General features: G+C 41.2%; 2 protein-coding genes across 2 annotated transcripts; both read left to right on the plus strand.

Annotated features, from left to right (window-relative positions):
• Positions 1-15,174: 15,174 nt before the first annotated feature.
• On the plus strand, positions 15,175-16,249 carry LOC124253211 (E3 SUMO-protein ligase ZBED1-like). The gene is made up of 2 exons (XM_046686940.1): positions 15,175-16,066; positions 16,139-16,249. Exons 1-2 carry the CDS (start codon positions 15,175-15,177, stop codon positions 16,201-16,203), a joined length of 957 nt encoding a protein of 318 aa, XP_046542896.1. The 3' UTR covers positions 16,204-16,249.
• On the plus strand, positions 16,242-17,878 carry LOC124253205 (E3 SUMO-protein ligase ZBED1-like). Its single transcript, XM_046686932.1, has 2 exons — positions 16,242-16,697; positions 16,983-17,878. Exons 1-2 carry the CDS (start codon positions 16,242-16,244, stop codon positions 17,520-17,522), a joined length of 996 nt encoding a protein of 331 aa, XP_046542888.1. The 3' UTR covers positions 17,523-17,878.
• The last annotated feature ends 484 nt before the right edge of the window (positions 17,879-18,362 follow it).

An 18,362-nucleotide genomic window follows, 5' to 3' on the forward strand; every position in this document is an offset into this window, starting at 1 on the left:
CAAATCTAATAACAAGTTCACTGTCCTTGATATCAACATTTCTACAGTCTATTAGATGTAGAGACTGCAGTCTTTGTCCAGACAACAACAATATCAATGTAGCTAGTTTTCTACTTAAACACAACAATCTCTCTAGACTAGAGCTACTCAATTTTTTAATGTAATCTAGAACTAAGGATACATCCCATGTCGTCGCATATCTGGGTAAGGCAGGGCGAATATTGAAAACCCCTTTCATAAAGCGTTTCACCATTGGGTGTTGTCCTATGGGATTACCTCTAACACTCACAATACTAGACAGTGCTGATCTGGCACTGTTCATAGCAGAATAACTGATGCCAGTCTTGAACAGTGCAGTGAAAACATCCAAGCTTTCTCTCAGAGTTGGTGCAATGGGATTGATGTCTTTCCCACAGCAAAACAGCATCCACTTTCTGAAATATGTCCCATATTGTTTCCGTGTACTGGGACGCCATGACTGCAGGATGATGTTTGTAGTTTCTGGCGATAAGCCTTCACTATGAAGGGATTCCCTGACAATCTGTAAGCTGTCAGCCGAAGTTTCTGCCACAGAGGATGGGTTTTCTCTGGCAGGTGACTGAGTTGTAGCAGAGTTCTTGACTTTGGTAGCAGTCTGGGGCAGTCTACTGACAGCTCTAACAGCCTGTTGAACCACGGCTGGGTTGTCCACAGTGGAGCGATCACAATTGCTTCGGCTTTGTCGTGGCTGAGTTTTTGCAGGGTCCTTCCTAGAAGACTGAAAGGGCAGAAAATATAATTGAATTCACTCTGCCATGACAAAGAAAAGGCATCTACCGCCACTGCATCTGGGTCACAATGCCAAGATACAAACTTGGCTACTTTTTTGTTTATGCGGGAAGCAAATAGATCTCTTGTTGGCACTGAGTCAAAAACACTACACACACGAGAGAACACCTCTGTATTTAATTCCCATTCTGCGTCCTCAGAGAAATTGCGTGATTCCCAATCAGCCTCAGTGTTAAGTACGCCTGGAATATGTGCAGCCGAAATCCAGATTTTCCGCTGTATGCACCAAAGCCATAATTGTCTTGTTACACTATTGCATAAATACTTAGTACCTCCCATATGATTGATATAGGCTACAGCTGTAGCGTTGTCACTCAGAAGTCTGATATGAGCATTAAGTCTATCTCTACAAAGTGCCTTAAGGCTGAGCCACATAGCAAGGATTTATATGATGGGATGCCTCCACATCAGACCATCTTCCTCCAGCATGCCTATCCTCACAAACTCCGCCCCAACCTAAGTTTGAAGCATCTGATTTTACTACAACATCTGGTTGTTTCCTGTTGAGCACATTGTAAAATTCACACTTATTCTGTGTCCACCACAAAATGTTTTCTCTGCATTCTTCTGATAGATATATAGAGGTATCAAAATTGCCTTTGGCCAGTTTTAATTCACGATTTTTCTGAATTTCTAATCTTTTGAAGTGAACTGGTGCATATTGCACCCCAGGATAACTTGCATTTAGCTGTCCTATCAGCGCAGAGAGTTCCCTGATAGTCAAACTCTCTTTCTCCAAAACTTGCTTACAATGTGCAATAAGTTTCTCACTTTTCTCTTGCGTAAGCTTGACTGTCATAGCAACACTGTTTATGGTGAATCCTAAATAGGATATTTCTTGAGTCGGATATAACACCGATTTTTCTGGGTGAATAGTGAATCCTAAAGAATCAAGCAGATGAACAGTGTGATGCACATTGTCTTTACACATAAGTTTTGTTTCTCCCACTAACAATGAATCATCAATGTAAGCAGTATTTGCATACCCAAGTTTCCTTAAATGAGAAAACACAGGTTTTAGAATCTTTGTGTACATCCGAGGTGCTGAGCTTAATCCGTTAGGAAAACAGGTATATTGATAAAGTTCATTATCCCAAACAAATCGTAGGTATTTTCTATCAGACACATTAACTGGGATGGTGTAATATGCATCCTTTAAATCCACTGATGCGAAAAAACAGTTCTTCCGCACCAAATACAATGCCGATTTTAAAGTTTCCATCTTAAAATGGTGATTATCAACATTCTTGTTCAAATGTTTAAGGTTAAGAATAATTCTCACAGAACCATTTTTCTTATCCCTCATAAAAATGTTTGATATGAATTCACCACATTGATGCTCACATTTTTCAATGACCCCTTCCTTTAGCATGTCACTTAATTGAACATCCATCTTTTCCCTTTCATATGTGTTGAATAGAATTGGTGTAGGAGTATACACTTGTTCTGGGGGAGACGTGAATTCTATGTGGGCTCCCCTAATTGAGGATATAACCCATCTGTCAGAAGTTATCATTTTCCACATATCTGGATACTCACATACTTTACCAGCCACAAAATTACTGGGAGTATTCACAAGTCTGAAATTTTTTCTCACCTGTGATGCCGAATTGTCCATGAGGGGTTGACAGTCTACTGATATTTCCTGTCCCCCTCCTTTTTCGGTAAAAAAGCAGTGCCCTTTCCTTTGCCGTAGGTAGGGTAAGGGGAGGCGATTCGACCCCTGAAGGTTTTCTTCTCCCCTGTGCCACGATTACCACTCGATGGCTGTCCTTGTCCATAATGAAACCTGTTGTTGGCATGTTGGTACGGGTTGAATTTCTCTCCGTGGTATTTCTTCTTAGTAAACTTATCAGTCATCTTGAGCCCTAGTTGTTTACTGTCAGAGATGTCCTTAACTTTCTTTGGCAGGTCATCCCCGAATAGGTACTTGGTAGTCGTCACTTTTTCTGTGCAAAGTCTTTTGTATGGTGCCCCCCACCTCAGGTTTAAACCCTTCTCTTCTTTTCTTGTTTACCTCGCTTATGGCACCTGACAGGAGTCTGATGGCATCCATTGATTTTACCAAAAGTTCCTTTACATTCACTGGCGTTTCACCTAAGGCGGCAGCCATTAAGTGGTCAGTCGCCTGGATCACTGGGATCAAAGCCTTGGTAATGAGAGCCTGCGTGTGTTGGTGTTGAATGTCTCTTGTATGGGCAAACGTTCTGGCTTGTCTCCAGATCTCATCGTTTACCTGGGGGACGAGATGTCCTTCACAATTTCCAGGTCGTTTGTACTTTTCCATAATCGCCTTGATCTTTTTTTATATTTACCACGTTCCGTATCCCATCACTCACCGTTGAGGCAAGCTCGGCTCTCACATTTGGCGATGTTTCATCCGTGTCATCGAAGAAACTCTTCAACTCGGCCACAAGGCCTGCCACATCACTTTCGCCGTCGTCCTGTTTATCGGGTTTAGACTGCTCAAGCTGGGATAAAAAGCCATCGAGTCCATCCATAGCGTTTTCATAATCATCGTGCGAGTCTATGATTTCGCCCTCACTCTCACTGTCATGGCCGTGTGGCACTTCCGTCACACTCGAATCATCTCGGCTAACTCCGGACGTACTCGGCCCGGGTTGCGAGTCCGAGATTTCATAACCCAAACGGGGCCCCAACTTGGCCATCAGCCTGTCGGTCTGCTTCTGCTGGGCGTCTATCATAGCCCGCATCATTGCCTCGAGCGTGGATGCTGGCACTGACCTTTGACCCTCGATCTCACTTTCGTGCCGTTCACAACCCTCTGGGTATTCTTCCTCCGTTTCTGAGTCCATTCGGGGTTTGGACTTGGGTCTCGGTTTATCCAACTGTTGCGACAGATTTTCGACCACTTCAAACGATGAGGGTCTGTTCATGCCAACTGTGTTGGGCTTTGTTATACGGGTAGAGCTGTGCTCCGTCACCCCATTGTCTTTGGTAGGTGTCGCCATATTGTGTCCACTCTTTGACCACGGACTGTGTCCGTCAACGGTTCAAAGAAAAGGTCTATGAAGGCTGTGCCCTCTTCCGACCCACAAACGTCCCTCCAAGACACTTCTGCAACCGATCACGTAAAACAGAAAGTTGTCTGTATCCGTATTCCGAACTTGTTGCAAAAAACTTGAGAGCTTCGTTAATTAGTTGCTGACCATTCTAAGCAAAGCGCCAAACTGATTATTTTACGCATGCGCACATCTCACGGAATTCTGAGGTTCTGCTTGGGTTGGTGGAATCCAGGTTTAACTTATCCTTTGCAGATGGACGTCAACAAATTTATCGACGTAAAGGAGAAAGACTTGCGCCAAACTGTGTCCTTGAACATGATCGTTTTGGAGGGGTAGGTGTCATGATCAGACCACAGACCATCAGACGCTGCAGACCATCCAACAGCTGTCTTTCAATGCCCCAAAGACTACGTGCATGTCTTGCAGCGCACGGTGGACACACACGATATTGATTGCATGTGACCCCTCCTTTGTGTGATGTCGTTGTTGCGTCACTGATGTTGTTGTTGACTGGACATTTTCAGATGAAATTATTGACAGATGTACACTTAAAACATATCTGCCAGTTATATATGTTGAAATTTGTGTGAGTAAAGAGAGTATGAATGTCAAATTGCATTTTTAATGGCTTTCAGTATACCATAATGCAATACGACACATTATGTATTTCAATCACATTGACATAGGTACATATGATGGTTATTACAAATTTGAAGGTAACGTATTTGGTTTATCACAGTAACGTATCTGGCAAAATACAAATTTCAACTTTAATGTAAACATTCTAATAATTTGAAATGAATTCACGATCAATGAAGAACGATTACGTTTTGAATGTGCAGAAAATGGTTAGACATAGTTATATAGTTATAATGAGAAAAGAATGGTAACGTATCTGGTTTTTATGGTAACGTATCTGGTTTGGCATTACATGGTTGGCTGAATCAAATTAAAAGCTATCAATTAGCCAGAACTAAATAAACATTTTAATATCTATGGTATTATTATATTCCTGTGCTAATCATATGGTGAAATCCAGTCTGCATATTGGAATCACCCAGTTGTGATATGCCACAAATCAGAAGGAGGGGTCGAGCACACAAATCTTGCCGTTTATGAATTGGCTTCAGAAAACAAAGAGTCAATAAAGTATCACTTTTACTCACAACGGGATTATGAAAAAGCATCAGCTATCACTGACAACATGTGAACCAAGTCCGTGAAAGGAACAATGAAGCTACATGCAATCCATGAATGGGAATGGGCATATTCTGTTGGATGTCTGTTCATGTCTAATCCATGTCAAGGGTGGCCCAACAGAACTCTGATAGAACCAGATCGAAGAACCCCAGAACCAGAACCGAACACAGCAGAACAAGAACCAAGAACAACAGAACAAGAACTAATAATAGCAAAACAAGAATCAAGACCACCAGAACAAGAACCGACAACACCAGAACAAGAACCAATATCATCAGAACAAGAGCCAAGAACAGCAGAACAAGAACCAAGATCAGAAGAACAAGAACCAAGACACCAGAACAAGACCCAAGACCACCAGAACAAGAACAAAGAACATCAGAACAAACACGAACAACAGCAGAACAAGAACCAACAGCAGAACAGAATCAAGCACAGCAGAACCAGAAGCAAGAACAGCAGAACAAGAACCAAGAACAGCAGAACAAGAATCAACAGCAGAACAAGAATCAAGAACACCAGAACAAGAACCGACAACATCAGAACAAGAACCAACGAACAGCAGAACAAGAACCAACAACACCAGAACCGGAACCAAGAACAGCAGAACAAGAACCAACAACACCAGAACAAGAACCGACAACAGCAGAACAAGAACCAACAACACCAGAACCGGAACCAAGAACAGCAGAACAAGAATCAAGAACAGCAGAACCAGATCCAAGAACACCAGAACCAGAACCGAACACAGCAGAACAAGAACCCAGAACAAGAACCGGCAACAGCAGAACAAGAATCAAGAACAACAGAGCAAGAATCAAGACCACCAGAACCAGAACCGACAACATCAGAACAAGAACCAAGATTAGCAGAACAAGAACCATAAAACAGCAGAGCAAGAACTAGTGCCTGCACAACGTTTAGCTGAAAACTTCATACCAAAAGTTGGAGAGTGTAGCAGCGTCTTATGAAAGTCAGTGGTATGTCGGAAAAGTCCTTGATGTAGACGAAGAAGATTCGAATGTTTTTGTCGTGTCTAAGAGGGGTGTGAGGGGTAAAGTGCAATTCCAGTGGCCTTCAGATTCCCTTTGTTGATATCATTGCTTCTATCTCTAACCCATTATCTGCAAGAAGGTCTGGAAGATACTACACCCTGACAAGCGAGGAGTTCGATAATGTCAATCAAATCAAATGCTCACAGAGAAGTGAATAAACCAGATATATAACACTGAGATTGAGGAGTTTATGTTTCGTCCATTAAGGTCAAAATATTCTTAACTCGCCTGGTTGTTACAGACCCACGACAAGGAGTTGTTTTCTAGTTACTTATTTCGATGTTAGTGTTATAAATGTTAGAAACGCTTTGTTCATATGCATTGACAGTTTAAGAAAGTTATGATAACAAATGACATAACTGTGATTTGGATTTAATTGTTCGTTGTTTTACTTGCTTATGATTTACTTTCACCACATACGTTACCTTTTCCATATAATTTTGTATGGTTGAACAATATCTACACAACGTACTTATTTTACTCAAGACAATATTCATATTACTAAAATCTCTGTTGCACTTCAAATTCTTGTATAAAGATTACAATATAATTTTCAGTTTTAGACTAAACATTAGTTTCAGACATGACTAGTGTATTTATATAAACTCTTTTTGTGTACTTGGAACGGTGAAAACATATTGTTTTATAATATCGAGCTAGATGTTAACTTAATTTGTCATTAGGCATACATACTTGAGTATACAGTTTTAAAGAACACTTAACAACAACAACTTAATGTATGTTTCACATTTTCAAGAAGGTATGTTTAAAAATCACGGAACATATTTGGTGTGAAAACAAACGCCATGCTCGAAAGACTGCGCTTGTTTGAAATGTAATCAAAGACAAAAATCCGATTTTATACTGCGTAGCATTTTCTGAAATTTTCCAATATTCATCCGTCTATTCATTGCTTGCAATGGCTCAATACCTTTGGAATATGCATGGAAAGAGTATCGTTGTAATTTATGGTACAATTGTTAAAGTTGGCACTGGCAAGAAAGTGCATAATGTCACAGGTACATGTCACGAATGTGAGTCTGAAATATCGTCAATATTGAACCCAAGTTAAAACGAACCGGAGGTGTTGAACATCAAGAGCTGAGCTCTTTATGACGTCACCTATAAACGGGCGTGATAATGGCCCGTCGTCAAGCAATTCGGGGCATTATCAAGTTACAGTGGCCCGCTCCTTTATGTTGAGTTGAGTTGGGTTTTGCGTCACATCGGCATTATTCCAGCCACATAGTGACGAGAACAAGTTTGCATTAATAAACATTGTAAGTACATACTCGGAATGAGTTTTATTTCAAAAACATATATTCATTACATTGTCATTTAAAAGCAGAAAAAGTCATAGCATCAAATTTAAAGGCAGGCATTTTGTTAGTCACATTTCACAATTACAATTTATGATAGTTACATTTCACAGATACAATTTATGATACAGATCAACTTCCCTCTGGTAGTTCACTATCAGATAAGCGCTCACGCGGGAGAACATATCTTTTAGGTTTGTTGCATCATAATGTGAGTCCCTTGCAGACGATAAGTCCACGCATTCAAGCAGAATATGCTTGATGGTGAAAACCTCATCGCAAGAGACACACATGGGGGATCCATCCCCATCCGTTTTCAGCAGATAGTCATGTGTAAATCGACTGTGGCCAATACGACATCATCGTAAAATTACCTCATCACGTCTTGACTGACAACCGAAGTAGGTATAACCAATTGTTGGTTTCAATTCATACAGTTTATTTCTTCCTACTTGGGTGTCCCATCGTTTTTGCATGAGGTCCCGAGTATAGCTTTTGATAGTGGGTTTGAAATCACTGTACGGGATCAGCAGTGGAGATAAGGGCTTGTCAAGAGCTGCTTTTGCTGCAGCATCGGCTTTTGTGTTACCCACTATGCCGACGTGACCCGGCAACCAGCAGAGGACGATGTCACATTGGCCAGTAGAGAGGTCGTTGTAAAGTTCCAAAATGTCCAGAATGATTGGGTGACTTGAAGTAACATTTTGAAGTGCTTGAAGGCAAGATAATAATCTGTGAAAACGATGAAGTTTTTGGAATGATTCTGCTGTTTAATATAGGTCAAAGCTGAAAAGATAGCTTTGGCCTCGGCAGTGAAAATGGAACTGTTGTCGGGAATCCTAGAGGAGACAGTCTTAGATCCAATGACTGTAACACTGGCGACTTGGCCCTCATCCTTGGATCCGTCTGTGAAAATGGATCTATGTGTGTCATACTTGGAACGTAACTGGATGTATTCCTGCTGGAACACCATAGGGATTTGTTTCAGACTTTTTGAATTTAGTGAGGGTAAGATCGACCTGTGGTTTCACCATCTGCCAGGGTGGTGAAGACAGGAGTCGGTAAGGTGCTATGCTATTGAGATCAATTTTAGCTGCAGATATGTGTGGTTGAATTCTGATTCCAAGTGGTTGAACCAGGCTTGGCAGTTTAGGAAACAAGTTTTCATAGAAATGGTTGAAAACACAATTGTATGCTGGATTGGACTGATTTGAACGTAGTTTAGTGACATACTGCAGTGAAAGTTTAGTGCAGCGTTGTTCAAGGGAAGGTTCGTTAGCCTCTGCATATAGACTGTCTACCGGAGAGGTCCTAAAAGCTCCCAGGCAGAGCCTCAGGCCTTGGTGGTGGATAGAATCTACTTTTTCTAAATTGCTTTTGCAGGCTCCACCATAAACAATGGAGCCGTAGTCTAGTTTAGAGCGAACCAAAGATCTGTACAAGTGAAGGAGGGTAATTTGATCCCCTTCCCACTCTGTATTTGAAATGACTTTTAGTAAGTCCAGAGCCTTCAAGCATTTGGTTTCAAATATTTTATGTGTGGCAAGAATGTCAGGTGGCGATCGAATATGAGTCCCAGGAATTTGGCCTCTTCTACTACCTTGATGGGAGTACCATCTAAAGAAAGGTCTGGATCCTTGTGTGGTCTGTATTTACGACAAAAGTGAATACAATTTGTTTTGGATTTTTAAAACTTAAAGCCATTTTCATTGGCCCTGTTTTGGATTTTGTTAAGGAAGAGTTGTAGCTGCCTTTCTATTGCGTGCATGTTCTGACCACAACATGACATATTGAGATCGTCCACGAAAAGGGCCCAACACAACTGTTCAGGACGTTAGTGAGGCTGTTAATTTTGATGCTAAAGGGTGACAGATACCATGTTTCCACGTTGTATCGTATGCTTTTTCTAAATCGAAGAAGATAGATACAGTATGTTGTTTGTTGACGATGGAATTTTTGATGAAAGATTCCAGACGCACCAGATGGTCAACGGTACTTCGGTTTTTTTCGGAAACCACATTGGAGGTCACTAAGGAGGTTATTGGTCTCCAGGTACCAGATTAATCGATTGTTGACCATGCGCTCCATGGTTTTACAAACACAGCTAGTTAGTGATATAGGAAGGTAGTTTGAGGGATCGGTATAGGGATGATAATGGCGTTGTGCCACGAAGGAGGAAAGTTGCCGGTTGTCCAAATGTCATCAAATATATTGAGTAGAGTTTCCAAACTTGAATCAGGAAGGTGTTTCAGAAGCTGATAATGAATATCATCAGCTCCTGCTGTAGTGTCGTGAGCCTGCCCCAGGGCAGTACGTAGTTCATGGAGAGAAAACGTTTCATTGTAATCCTCACCGTTATCAGAGTTAAAATTGATTTCTTTTCTTGTTGGGTTTGGTATTTCTGGAACTTGGGGTTATAGTTTAACGAGGAGGAGTGGTTTGCCAAAGTTTCGCCAAGTTTGTTTGCTATTTCAACTTTATTGGTTAAAAGGGAGTCACCATCTTTGAGATGGCGAACACCAGATTTGGATCCTTTGCCCTTAATCTTTTGAATCATGTTCCACACTTTGGACATGGGTGTGCAGGAGTTGATTTTGGACACATATTTCCTCCATGACCGGCGTTTAGTTTGTTTAAATGTACGTCTTGCCCTGGCATTTTTCATCTAACGGCATCCAGGTTATGCACAGTAGGATGTTGACCGAAATATTTTTCCACCTTCTTCCTATTTTTCCTAGCTTGTTTGCAGTTTGTATCAAACCATGGTTTGCGTATGTGCGGGTTTGCAGAGGACTTAGGAATGGTTTCGTCTCCAATAGTATTTAAGATATCAGAAAGTAGTTCAATGGGATCAGGAACATTCCTGAAGTTGTCCGGTATAAGCTTTTCAGAGCAGAGAGTTTGGAATAATCGCCAATTGGCCTTAGTAAAATTCCATCTTGTTGAAGGTGGTTCATCCGCGGGAGTGATAGGAGTAAGAATAGTTGGGAAGTGGTCACTTCCACAAAGGTCATCGTGGACCGACCATTCAAACTCGTTTAAGAGATAAGAATCCATAAGTGATAGATCAAGTGCAGAGTATGTTCCAGTGGCAGGATGGAGATAGGTGTTTGATCCATCGTTGAAGATGCATAGATCATTATTGGAGAGAAAATCTTCAAGAACCTTTCCCTTATTATTGGTATCAGTACTCCCCCATAGTGGGTTATGGCTGTTCAGGTCGCCCATGATTATGCAGGGTTTTGGGAGTTGATTATACAAGTTCTGAATATCTGATAGGTGGACAGTTGAGGAGGGAGGAAGATAGAGTGAGCATAGTGTAAACCCTATGTTCAGAGTCATGCGGACAGCAACAGTTTGTAGGTTGGTGTTAAGTGGAACAGGGCTATGGAGGATGCCCTGCCTCACCAGGAAAGAAATGCCTCCTGTAGCTTTTACACCGGGAGGAGAAAAGGAGTGGAAGGAACTGTACCGACGGATGTCAAATTTATCAGTCCTTTTTAGGTAGGTTTCTTGGAGACAAAACGCGGATGGTTTGAAGTCTTGAATCAATAATTGTAATTCATTATTATTATTCTTAAGTCCTCTGCAATTCTATTGGATCATGTTTTGTGGATTCATGGTGCTTCCACTGGTGACATGTCACGTGAACGTGAGAAAGCGTTTGATGATCTCCTATTGGTGTCAGGTGGAGATGGAGTTACCTCCATATCCAGAGGGCCAAAGGAGTTATGGACCTCGACGGAGAGCTCTGAAGGAGAGGTGGCCTTTGGTTTTGTGTTTGGCAGTTGCTCAAGTTGCTTTAGTCTATCTAGCCTCTTTTTTTCCCGCGCAGTTTCTGTTTCTGGTTTTGGCATTTGTTCTGGGGTTTGTGATTCAGAAGTTTTGACTTTTGGCGTTTGAGATGGAGTGGCTGAGATGGGCTGAGTTGAGTTGAGTTGAGTTGGTTGAGAAGACATGACCCATGTCAGGTCGGTCTGACATGAGATAGTTGCAGTAGTGATAGAAGGACGGGAGACAGCAGAAGAGTAGGTGATGGTTGAAGGGGCTGCAGTTAAACTTGCAACCCTCTTCTTAGCTTCATGAAAGGAGATATTTTCTTTGTGCTTGATCTTTAGGATCTTGGATTCGCGTTGCCACACTGGACACACCTTGGAAGAGGCCATATGGTTACCACCGCAGTTTGTGCACTTCACTTCCTTAGTACAGTCGTTGCCCTCATGCTTGTCACCACAGCGGTAACAAACAGCAGAGGAACGACAGGACTTGGATCCATGTCCAAACTTTTGGCAGTTGTAGCACCGGAGTGGATTGGGGACATACACCTCCACACCAATGCTACAATAACCAGCTCTAATCGAGTCAGGAATCTTTGCTCGCGCGAACGTAAAGAGATAGGTGTTTGTTGGTTGAACAACACCGCCCTTTTTGAAAGTGAATCGTTTTACGGCTGCGACGGACTGCTGAGAGAGTTCCTTGACAATTTGTTCTTCAGTCATGTCAGACAGGCATCGAGCTCTGTCCCGTACAATGCCTCTACACGAGTTAAGTGTTTTGTGCGCTGAGACAGCAACCTTGATGTTGACAAATTCTTGTATCTTGAGGAGATTCAAGGATTGTTGTTTCCGAGTACATTCTATCAGGAGAGAACCAGATCGGAGCTTTGTAACATTGGCAACCTCTCCGCAGATACCAGCGATACCTTTGGAGATAGCAAATGGGTTCAGTTGCAGAGGTTGCTTGTCACAAGCTTCAATGATCAGGAAGTGTGGCCAGTAGTCAAGTCGGAAGGGCGTACTCTCTTCAGACAAGGAGTTGTCAGAATCCATGTGTCTTCGTTTTGAACCGGGGTATTGGGAAGCCATGTCGTAAGTAATGTGGTTCGGCATCCCCTCTCCCCACCCACCGTGGGGTGTCAACAAGGACGATCTTATATTGCAGAGGATCTCCAAGCTGCAAAGACCGGGGATAAGGGTGTGTTATACTCCAGCGAATTTGACATGAAATGCTGTAGCTGCCTACCAGATTAAAGGTCAGGATGGTTCTGTCCATGACAATCACTTGGAGACGTACAGAAATCGGAGGTCAGCATCACCAGATTTGCGCATGATCCACCGCCTTCTGTGCATGGGTCTGCGAGGCTAATTTGTTTTGGAAGAATATCAGTTAACATTTTGATGCCAAAAGTGTTATGTGATACCAAATTCTGTATAGACATTCCATGCACAGGGCAAGGCGTGACCAGCCGATTGGTAGAATCGGACCTATTCTACCACCCGTCTAGGCAAAGTTAGGGTCGAAGTGGTGTGTTGGATTATTGAACACTATTGCCGGTTCCGTCATCCTCAACCACCAGACTCCCTTCCTCTGCCGACACAGGGATGCAACCCACGGCAAACGGGTTGCCCAATTTGGTCGCCTCTTACAACCAGCAATGGGGTGCTGTGGATCTATTCGACCCCGGGTCCACACGGGGGTGAAGAGCCATTGGCGTTACCCAGCACCCACCACGAGGAGGTTGCTCTTCAAGGTTGCCCGCTCCTTTATGATAACATGAGGTTGACTCTGAAGAAAAACATAATTTGTAGGCATTCGTGTTTACGTAAATGCTTGGAAAATGGCAATTATCATTACAAAAGTCATGTTAACAATCCATCTGGAATATGAGCTGTTTAAACGTTACGACATACGCCACTGTCAGTTTAATTATGCCATAATCGTCAATAACTGACAGAGGACGCCGCAATTAGCAGAGTGACTTTAAATTTTACAATTGACATGATATGAGTCCATCTGGTATATTTGCTGTTTATGTGTTCAGACATATGCCATTTGTCAGTTTATTTTGAACTGTATGAGAAATTCAGGGATTCGTGTCAGGAACATGGTGTTGAACTATATACAATTAAGAATTGAATGTCACTGTGTGTTTGCACTGAAAAATGAACGATGTGAAAGCGTTGTTCAAACTCTCGTGTGAACTCGCTCGTAAACTCGCTCGTTCACACGAGTTTGAACAACACTTTGACATCGTTCCTTTTTCAGTGACATTCAATTCTTATAATTTCGCACTTTGATGTTTACACATACGTTTTTTACCCACTTCTACATGATTATTGTTTACAGTGATGTGTTTTAATACCTGTAAAATGTTGTAATGTCATTCTGTGCAAGACCGTATTGTAGCGATGTGTGTATACTTGGCAATTTTCTTACACATGTATCCCAACCCTTGAAGAAATAGTTCTCAAAGTATTCCTTAAAATATTACACCAAATTCGTCAATAGAGTTGAAACTGCTTAATATGCATAACATCAATAAAATTATCAAACAGAAACAAATATCAATAACAATATCATTTTAACAAACTGTCATTGTACCTATAAAACTATGACGGATTCGTTTGATCGCGTAATAATACACTGACCGACTTCGAAGTTGTGCAGCGTGGCGAATAGGAAGCAGATCTCGTTGGTGTATTCTATTTATTTGTGATTGTTTATTGTGAAATTTAATGAACAGTATTTAAACAGATTAAACTCTTATGATAAGGAACAATGCTCGGCAATATTGGAAATCCGTTTGGTGACATTGCCAAAATTGGGGTGACTTGAAACAGGATCGCTCGCTATATTGTCATCACCAAATGCAGCAAGATCATTGGGGTTCCTTGAAACACTGTGCTCAGTTGGTGCTTTTTTGTTAAATATAAAAACAAGTAAATGATATGTATAAATTAAAAGGAGTGTGAATGCAAATGATTTATTGATACGTATGAACGATGTTTACACACGTATGAACGATTTGAAGGGTTCAAGGGAAATGAACCTTGAAATTTAGATCACATGACCGCTCTCTCAACCAACCAACGTTTGGGAATCTGTGTAAACTTAAAGTACGAAATTATTTGATTTTATGGGCGAAATATAGCCGACATACATGTGACGTGATTTTATAAACACTTTTATAAATGGCTGAAAATTCACTTTGATGTTAATTGTGTTTGCAAGCGTATTTTCCAAAACATTCTCAGCGATTGTTGGTTCATCGACAATGTTTCAGAACGAGCATTAGTGATTTGATCATACAACAACAATACTAAGGGTGCAACGATACACCGGTACACGGGTGCATCGCGATCTATGGCATACGATACGATACGCGATACATTTTTGCCCGTGAATCGATACCCTACGATACAAAACTGTAAACAGTGTTTTGTGTGCTGTCAATTACAGTAAATGATCTTGTTCACATAATATAGCGTCCGTGTTGTGAACATTGAATTGAATAAACGCATCTTACCTGAGAGTGTCTATATTTGTCTCTGTTGTACAAGTTAGATCAACGTTCGGCACAAAACTGCTGTATTCGCTCAAATGTTTTTACTATACGTTCCGAAAATATCCAGCCTTTTTTTCAGTGACAAAACGTTTATGATCATAAATATTTTCCATCAAACGATAAAGCATACCTATCATCGGGATATACTTCTTTTCATAGCAATCAATAAAGCTTGTGTTATTAATAATTTGACAAAAATTGTTAATAATAAAATGTTCTGCATGAAACCATGACTCGAAACACTTCACACAAACACACCTTTCCAGGAAAACGAAAGTACACAGCCATGCTGTTTGTTCATTGGTGGCCAGTAAAATGAATGACCAATCAGATTGCATTACTGCGAATGTCAAGCTCAAGTTCACGGTCAGATGCCATGTGCTTTTTGAGCTGTCAAAACAATGTCTGAAGACGGACTGGTAAGCAGCGAAATCAAATGTGAAGTCGAAAAACCCCCGGCTTCATTCAAATCTTCTGTTTGGCAAGCATTTGGTTTTCCAATTGAATACATTAACGGTAAGAAACTTGTTAAAAAAGATGAGACCGTCTGTCGTCTGTGTTACCTGCGAATCAGGTACACGGGGAGCACAACTAACATGTCCACACATCTTCGGCGACATCACCCCGATATTGATTGCAATGATTATGGACAATCAAAATGTTCAAAACCTTTCAACATTTCTGACGATAAGAAACGCACATCGTTAGCAGGTCAACTTAGACTTAGTGAGGCTTTCAAGACCAAACTGTCGTCTCGTTCGACACGGGCGCAAGCAATAACAAATGGAATTGGTACATTCATTGCGATGGACATGCGACCTTATTCAGTTGTAGAGAACATCGGTTTCAAGTACCTCATCCACACACTTGAACCGAGATATGAAATCCCATCGAGAACCCACTTCACGAATTATGTGATACCTGAAATGTACAAGAAAGTAAAATCAAGTGTGATGGAAAGTATTGCTCGTGCGTCATCAATGGCTGTCACTACTGATGGTTGGACCTCACGTTCCACCGAGAGCTATATTACCATCACGGCTCACTATGTTAACGAAGACTGGCAACTTGAAAATCCGGTACTTCAAACACGAACATTACATGAGAGCCACACTGGGGCAAACCTGGCTAATGTCCTGGAATCAGCTGTTGACGAATGGAACTTAGGCAAATTTTCTCAGATTGCCATAAGCACAGATAATGCTAGCAATATTGTTAGTGCTGTAAAGCAGTCGAGATTTGCACCTCATATAAGGTGCTTTGCGCACACAATTAACATAGCAAGCCAAAAAAGCCATGCAGGTGCCGCAGATGTCCAGAATTTTGGGGGAGAGTGAGAAGAATAGTTTCATTCTTTCACAGAAGCTCACATGCTGCATCTGTTCTCAGGTCAAAACAGTTACTTCTTGAATTGCCCGATCACAAACTGATCCAAGATGTTCCTACGAGATGGAATTCTAGCTACGACATGCTTCAGCGATATATCGAGCAGCAAGCTGCAATCTTTGCCACTCTCACAGTGAAGGATATCAGGAAAAATGCAGACACCCTTGTTACTCTGTCAGAGGAAGATGTCCGCGCAGTAGAAGATGCGGTAAATGTTCTTCGACCATTGAAGACAATAACAACAATCCTCTGTTCAGAGAAAGTGCCCACAGTTTCCATGATTCTACCATTAAAGGAGCTTATTCTGAAATACATGGCTGTCACTGAAAGTGATTCTGGCCTTGTCAAGTCTGTGAAGTCGGCAATTGTCAAAGATCTGAAGACCAGATATACTGAGCCTGACATCAACAAATTTCTACAGGAAGCAACTGCCCTTGACCCCAGGTTTCGATCACTACCCTACCACAATGAAGCCAACCGGCTTCTTGTATTCAGTGCCCTGACCATGAATGCGATCAAGATGGCAGAAGCAAACAAGGTAAATAAACAGTTCAACAATTGAATAATTAAAATACTGTTAATGTAATTAATTAATGCTTTAAATATTTAAAACAAAAATTCCACAGAAAAAGGTGTTTCAAACAACAAAACTTCATCTTAATTTGTTTCTGAATATTGAATTTTTTTTATTACACAAAATGATTGAAATTCTGAATGGTAAAAACGTTTCAACAGTGTATTATGATCAATTAATCATGCTACATTTCAAATATCACTTTAGACATTTTAGCTGTCGGTTGAACTGTTATAATTCTTCTTTCAGGATGAACTGGCTCCAGTGAGAGTGAAGGAGGAACCGAGTCATCCCACAGATGAAGCGATAGCACAGCCCCCCCTACCTGTATTGCCTCAAACCGACAGTCAGCCCCCTGAGTGTAATGACACTGAGACTGGTGGGACACAGACTTGCACTTCAGACTCTGTTTCTGACTCTGAGACACCAGGCCCATCACAACCAAAGAAAACCAAAAGTGCAATTGAGGAGATATTTGGGGAGGTGTTCATTACACATGTGCAAGAGGCAAAGCCACTTTCTGCTTCCATTGAGGAAGAGGTGCAGAAATACAAGCTTGAGGAATGTATTCCATTAACTGAAAACCCCCTGCTTTGGTGGAAGATGAACGCAGTCAGATTCCCAGCCCTTGCCGGTCTTGTGAAGCAGTACCTAGGAGTGTGTGCTACTTCAGTCCCCAGCGAGAGAGTATTTTCCTCAGCTGGGGATATTGTCACTGCTCAACGTGCTTCACTTTCAGCTGAAAATGTTGATGTTCTGATTTTCCTAAAAAAAAATATGAAACTTTAATTGTAACAGAATTATGATGCATGAAGCACACTGAAAAAGAGTGTGTAACCATTTGTCTGTTTGGCAATGTTGTGTTAGTCAGATTTTCAGACTCCTTGAAAGTGTCAAAGTTTATTTCAGAATATCCAGATAGCTGACTGCTGTTAAAGTAACAGATTTGTTTAGTGTTAACTTTTAATTTTAAAACAAAAGTAATTGTTTTCAGGTACAAGAGAATTGGAACAGCTTACTAACTCTGATTGAAGATTTCTTCTTCAATTCAAATAAAAGTTGTATGCTGATATTTTGTTATTCTTTTTATTTTGTGTATCGCGATTCGTATCGAATCGTGGCAGCAGTATCGAGATATGTATCGTATCGTGGACCACCTGCATGGTTGCACCCCTAAACAATACCACCGCTGATCACAATGATAGGTCTTTTTCTTTTCAAATTCAATTCTCCCAGTAAAAATTTGACAATTAAGACACGCAAAACGCAGTGAATGGTGATGTAGTAATGTGACAAAACTGGCGAGATTTACGATGCATGTAATTTTCAGTATACTTGACCTACAATGAGCGGATGATATAAAAAACGAATTTCAAACAGAGTTCAAAAGTGCAAATTGCATTTATTTTCGTGATGTACAGGGATATGGTATCGATATCAAAGTGAAGGTGGAAGAGGAGGGACATATTGTACGATTTAAGTAGGAATTTTAGTAACAAACGTAGAATGCCGGCGCATTCGCCGATGGCAAGCTAGATGAAGTGCACATTTCAGTTTTTGTGAAAAAAGATACCTTTGAAAAGGCGACCGACACTGGTTGAATGTTATACAATTTGGTTACGTGGTAAC

Source organism: Haliotis rubra, unplaced genomic scaffold (genome assembly GCF_003918875.1).
Source record: "Haliotis rubra isolate DU_JTF1 unplaced genomic scaffold, ASM391887v1 Scf535, whole genome shotgun sequence".
In the NCBI taxonomy this organism is placed as follows: Eukaryota; Metazoa; Mollusca; class Gastropoda; order Lepetellida; family Haliotidae; genus Haliotis; species Haliotis rubra.

Excerpts from the sequence above, each read along its gene's own strand:
- LOC124253211 (XM_046686940.1), top strand. The coding sequence starts at position 15,175 with ATGTCTGAAGACGGACTGGTAAGCAGCGAAATCAAATGTGAAGTCGAA. Across the intron at positions 16,067-16,138 it reads TAACATAGCAAGCCAAAAAA|CTCACATGCTGCATCTGTTC; the intron begins GCCATGCAGGTG and ends CTTTCACAGAAG.
- LOC124253205 (XM_046686932.1), top strand. The coding sequence starts at position 16,242 with ATGCTTCAGCGATATATCGAGCAGCAAGCTGCAATCTTTGCCACTCTC. Across the intron at positions 16,698-16,982 it reads AGATGGCAGAAGCAAACAAG|GATGAACTGGCTCCAGTGAG; the intron begins GTAAATAAACAG and ends TTCTTCTTTCAG.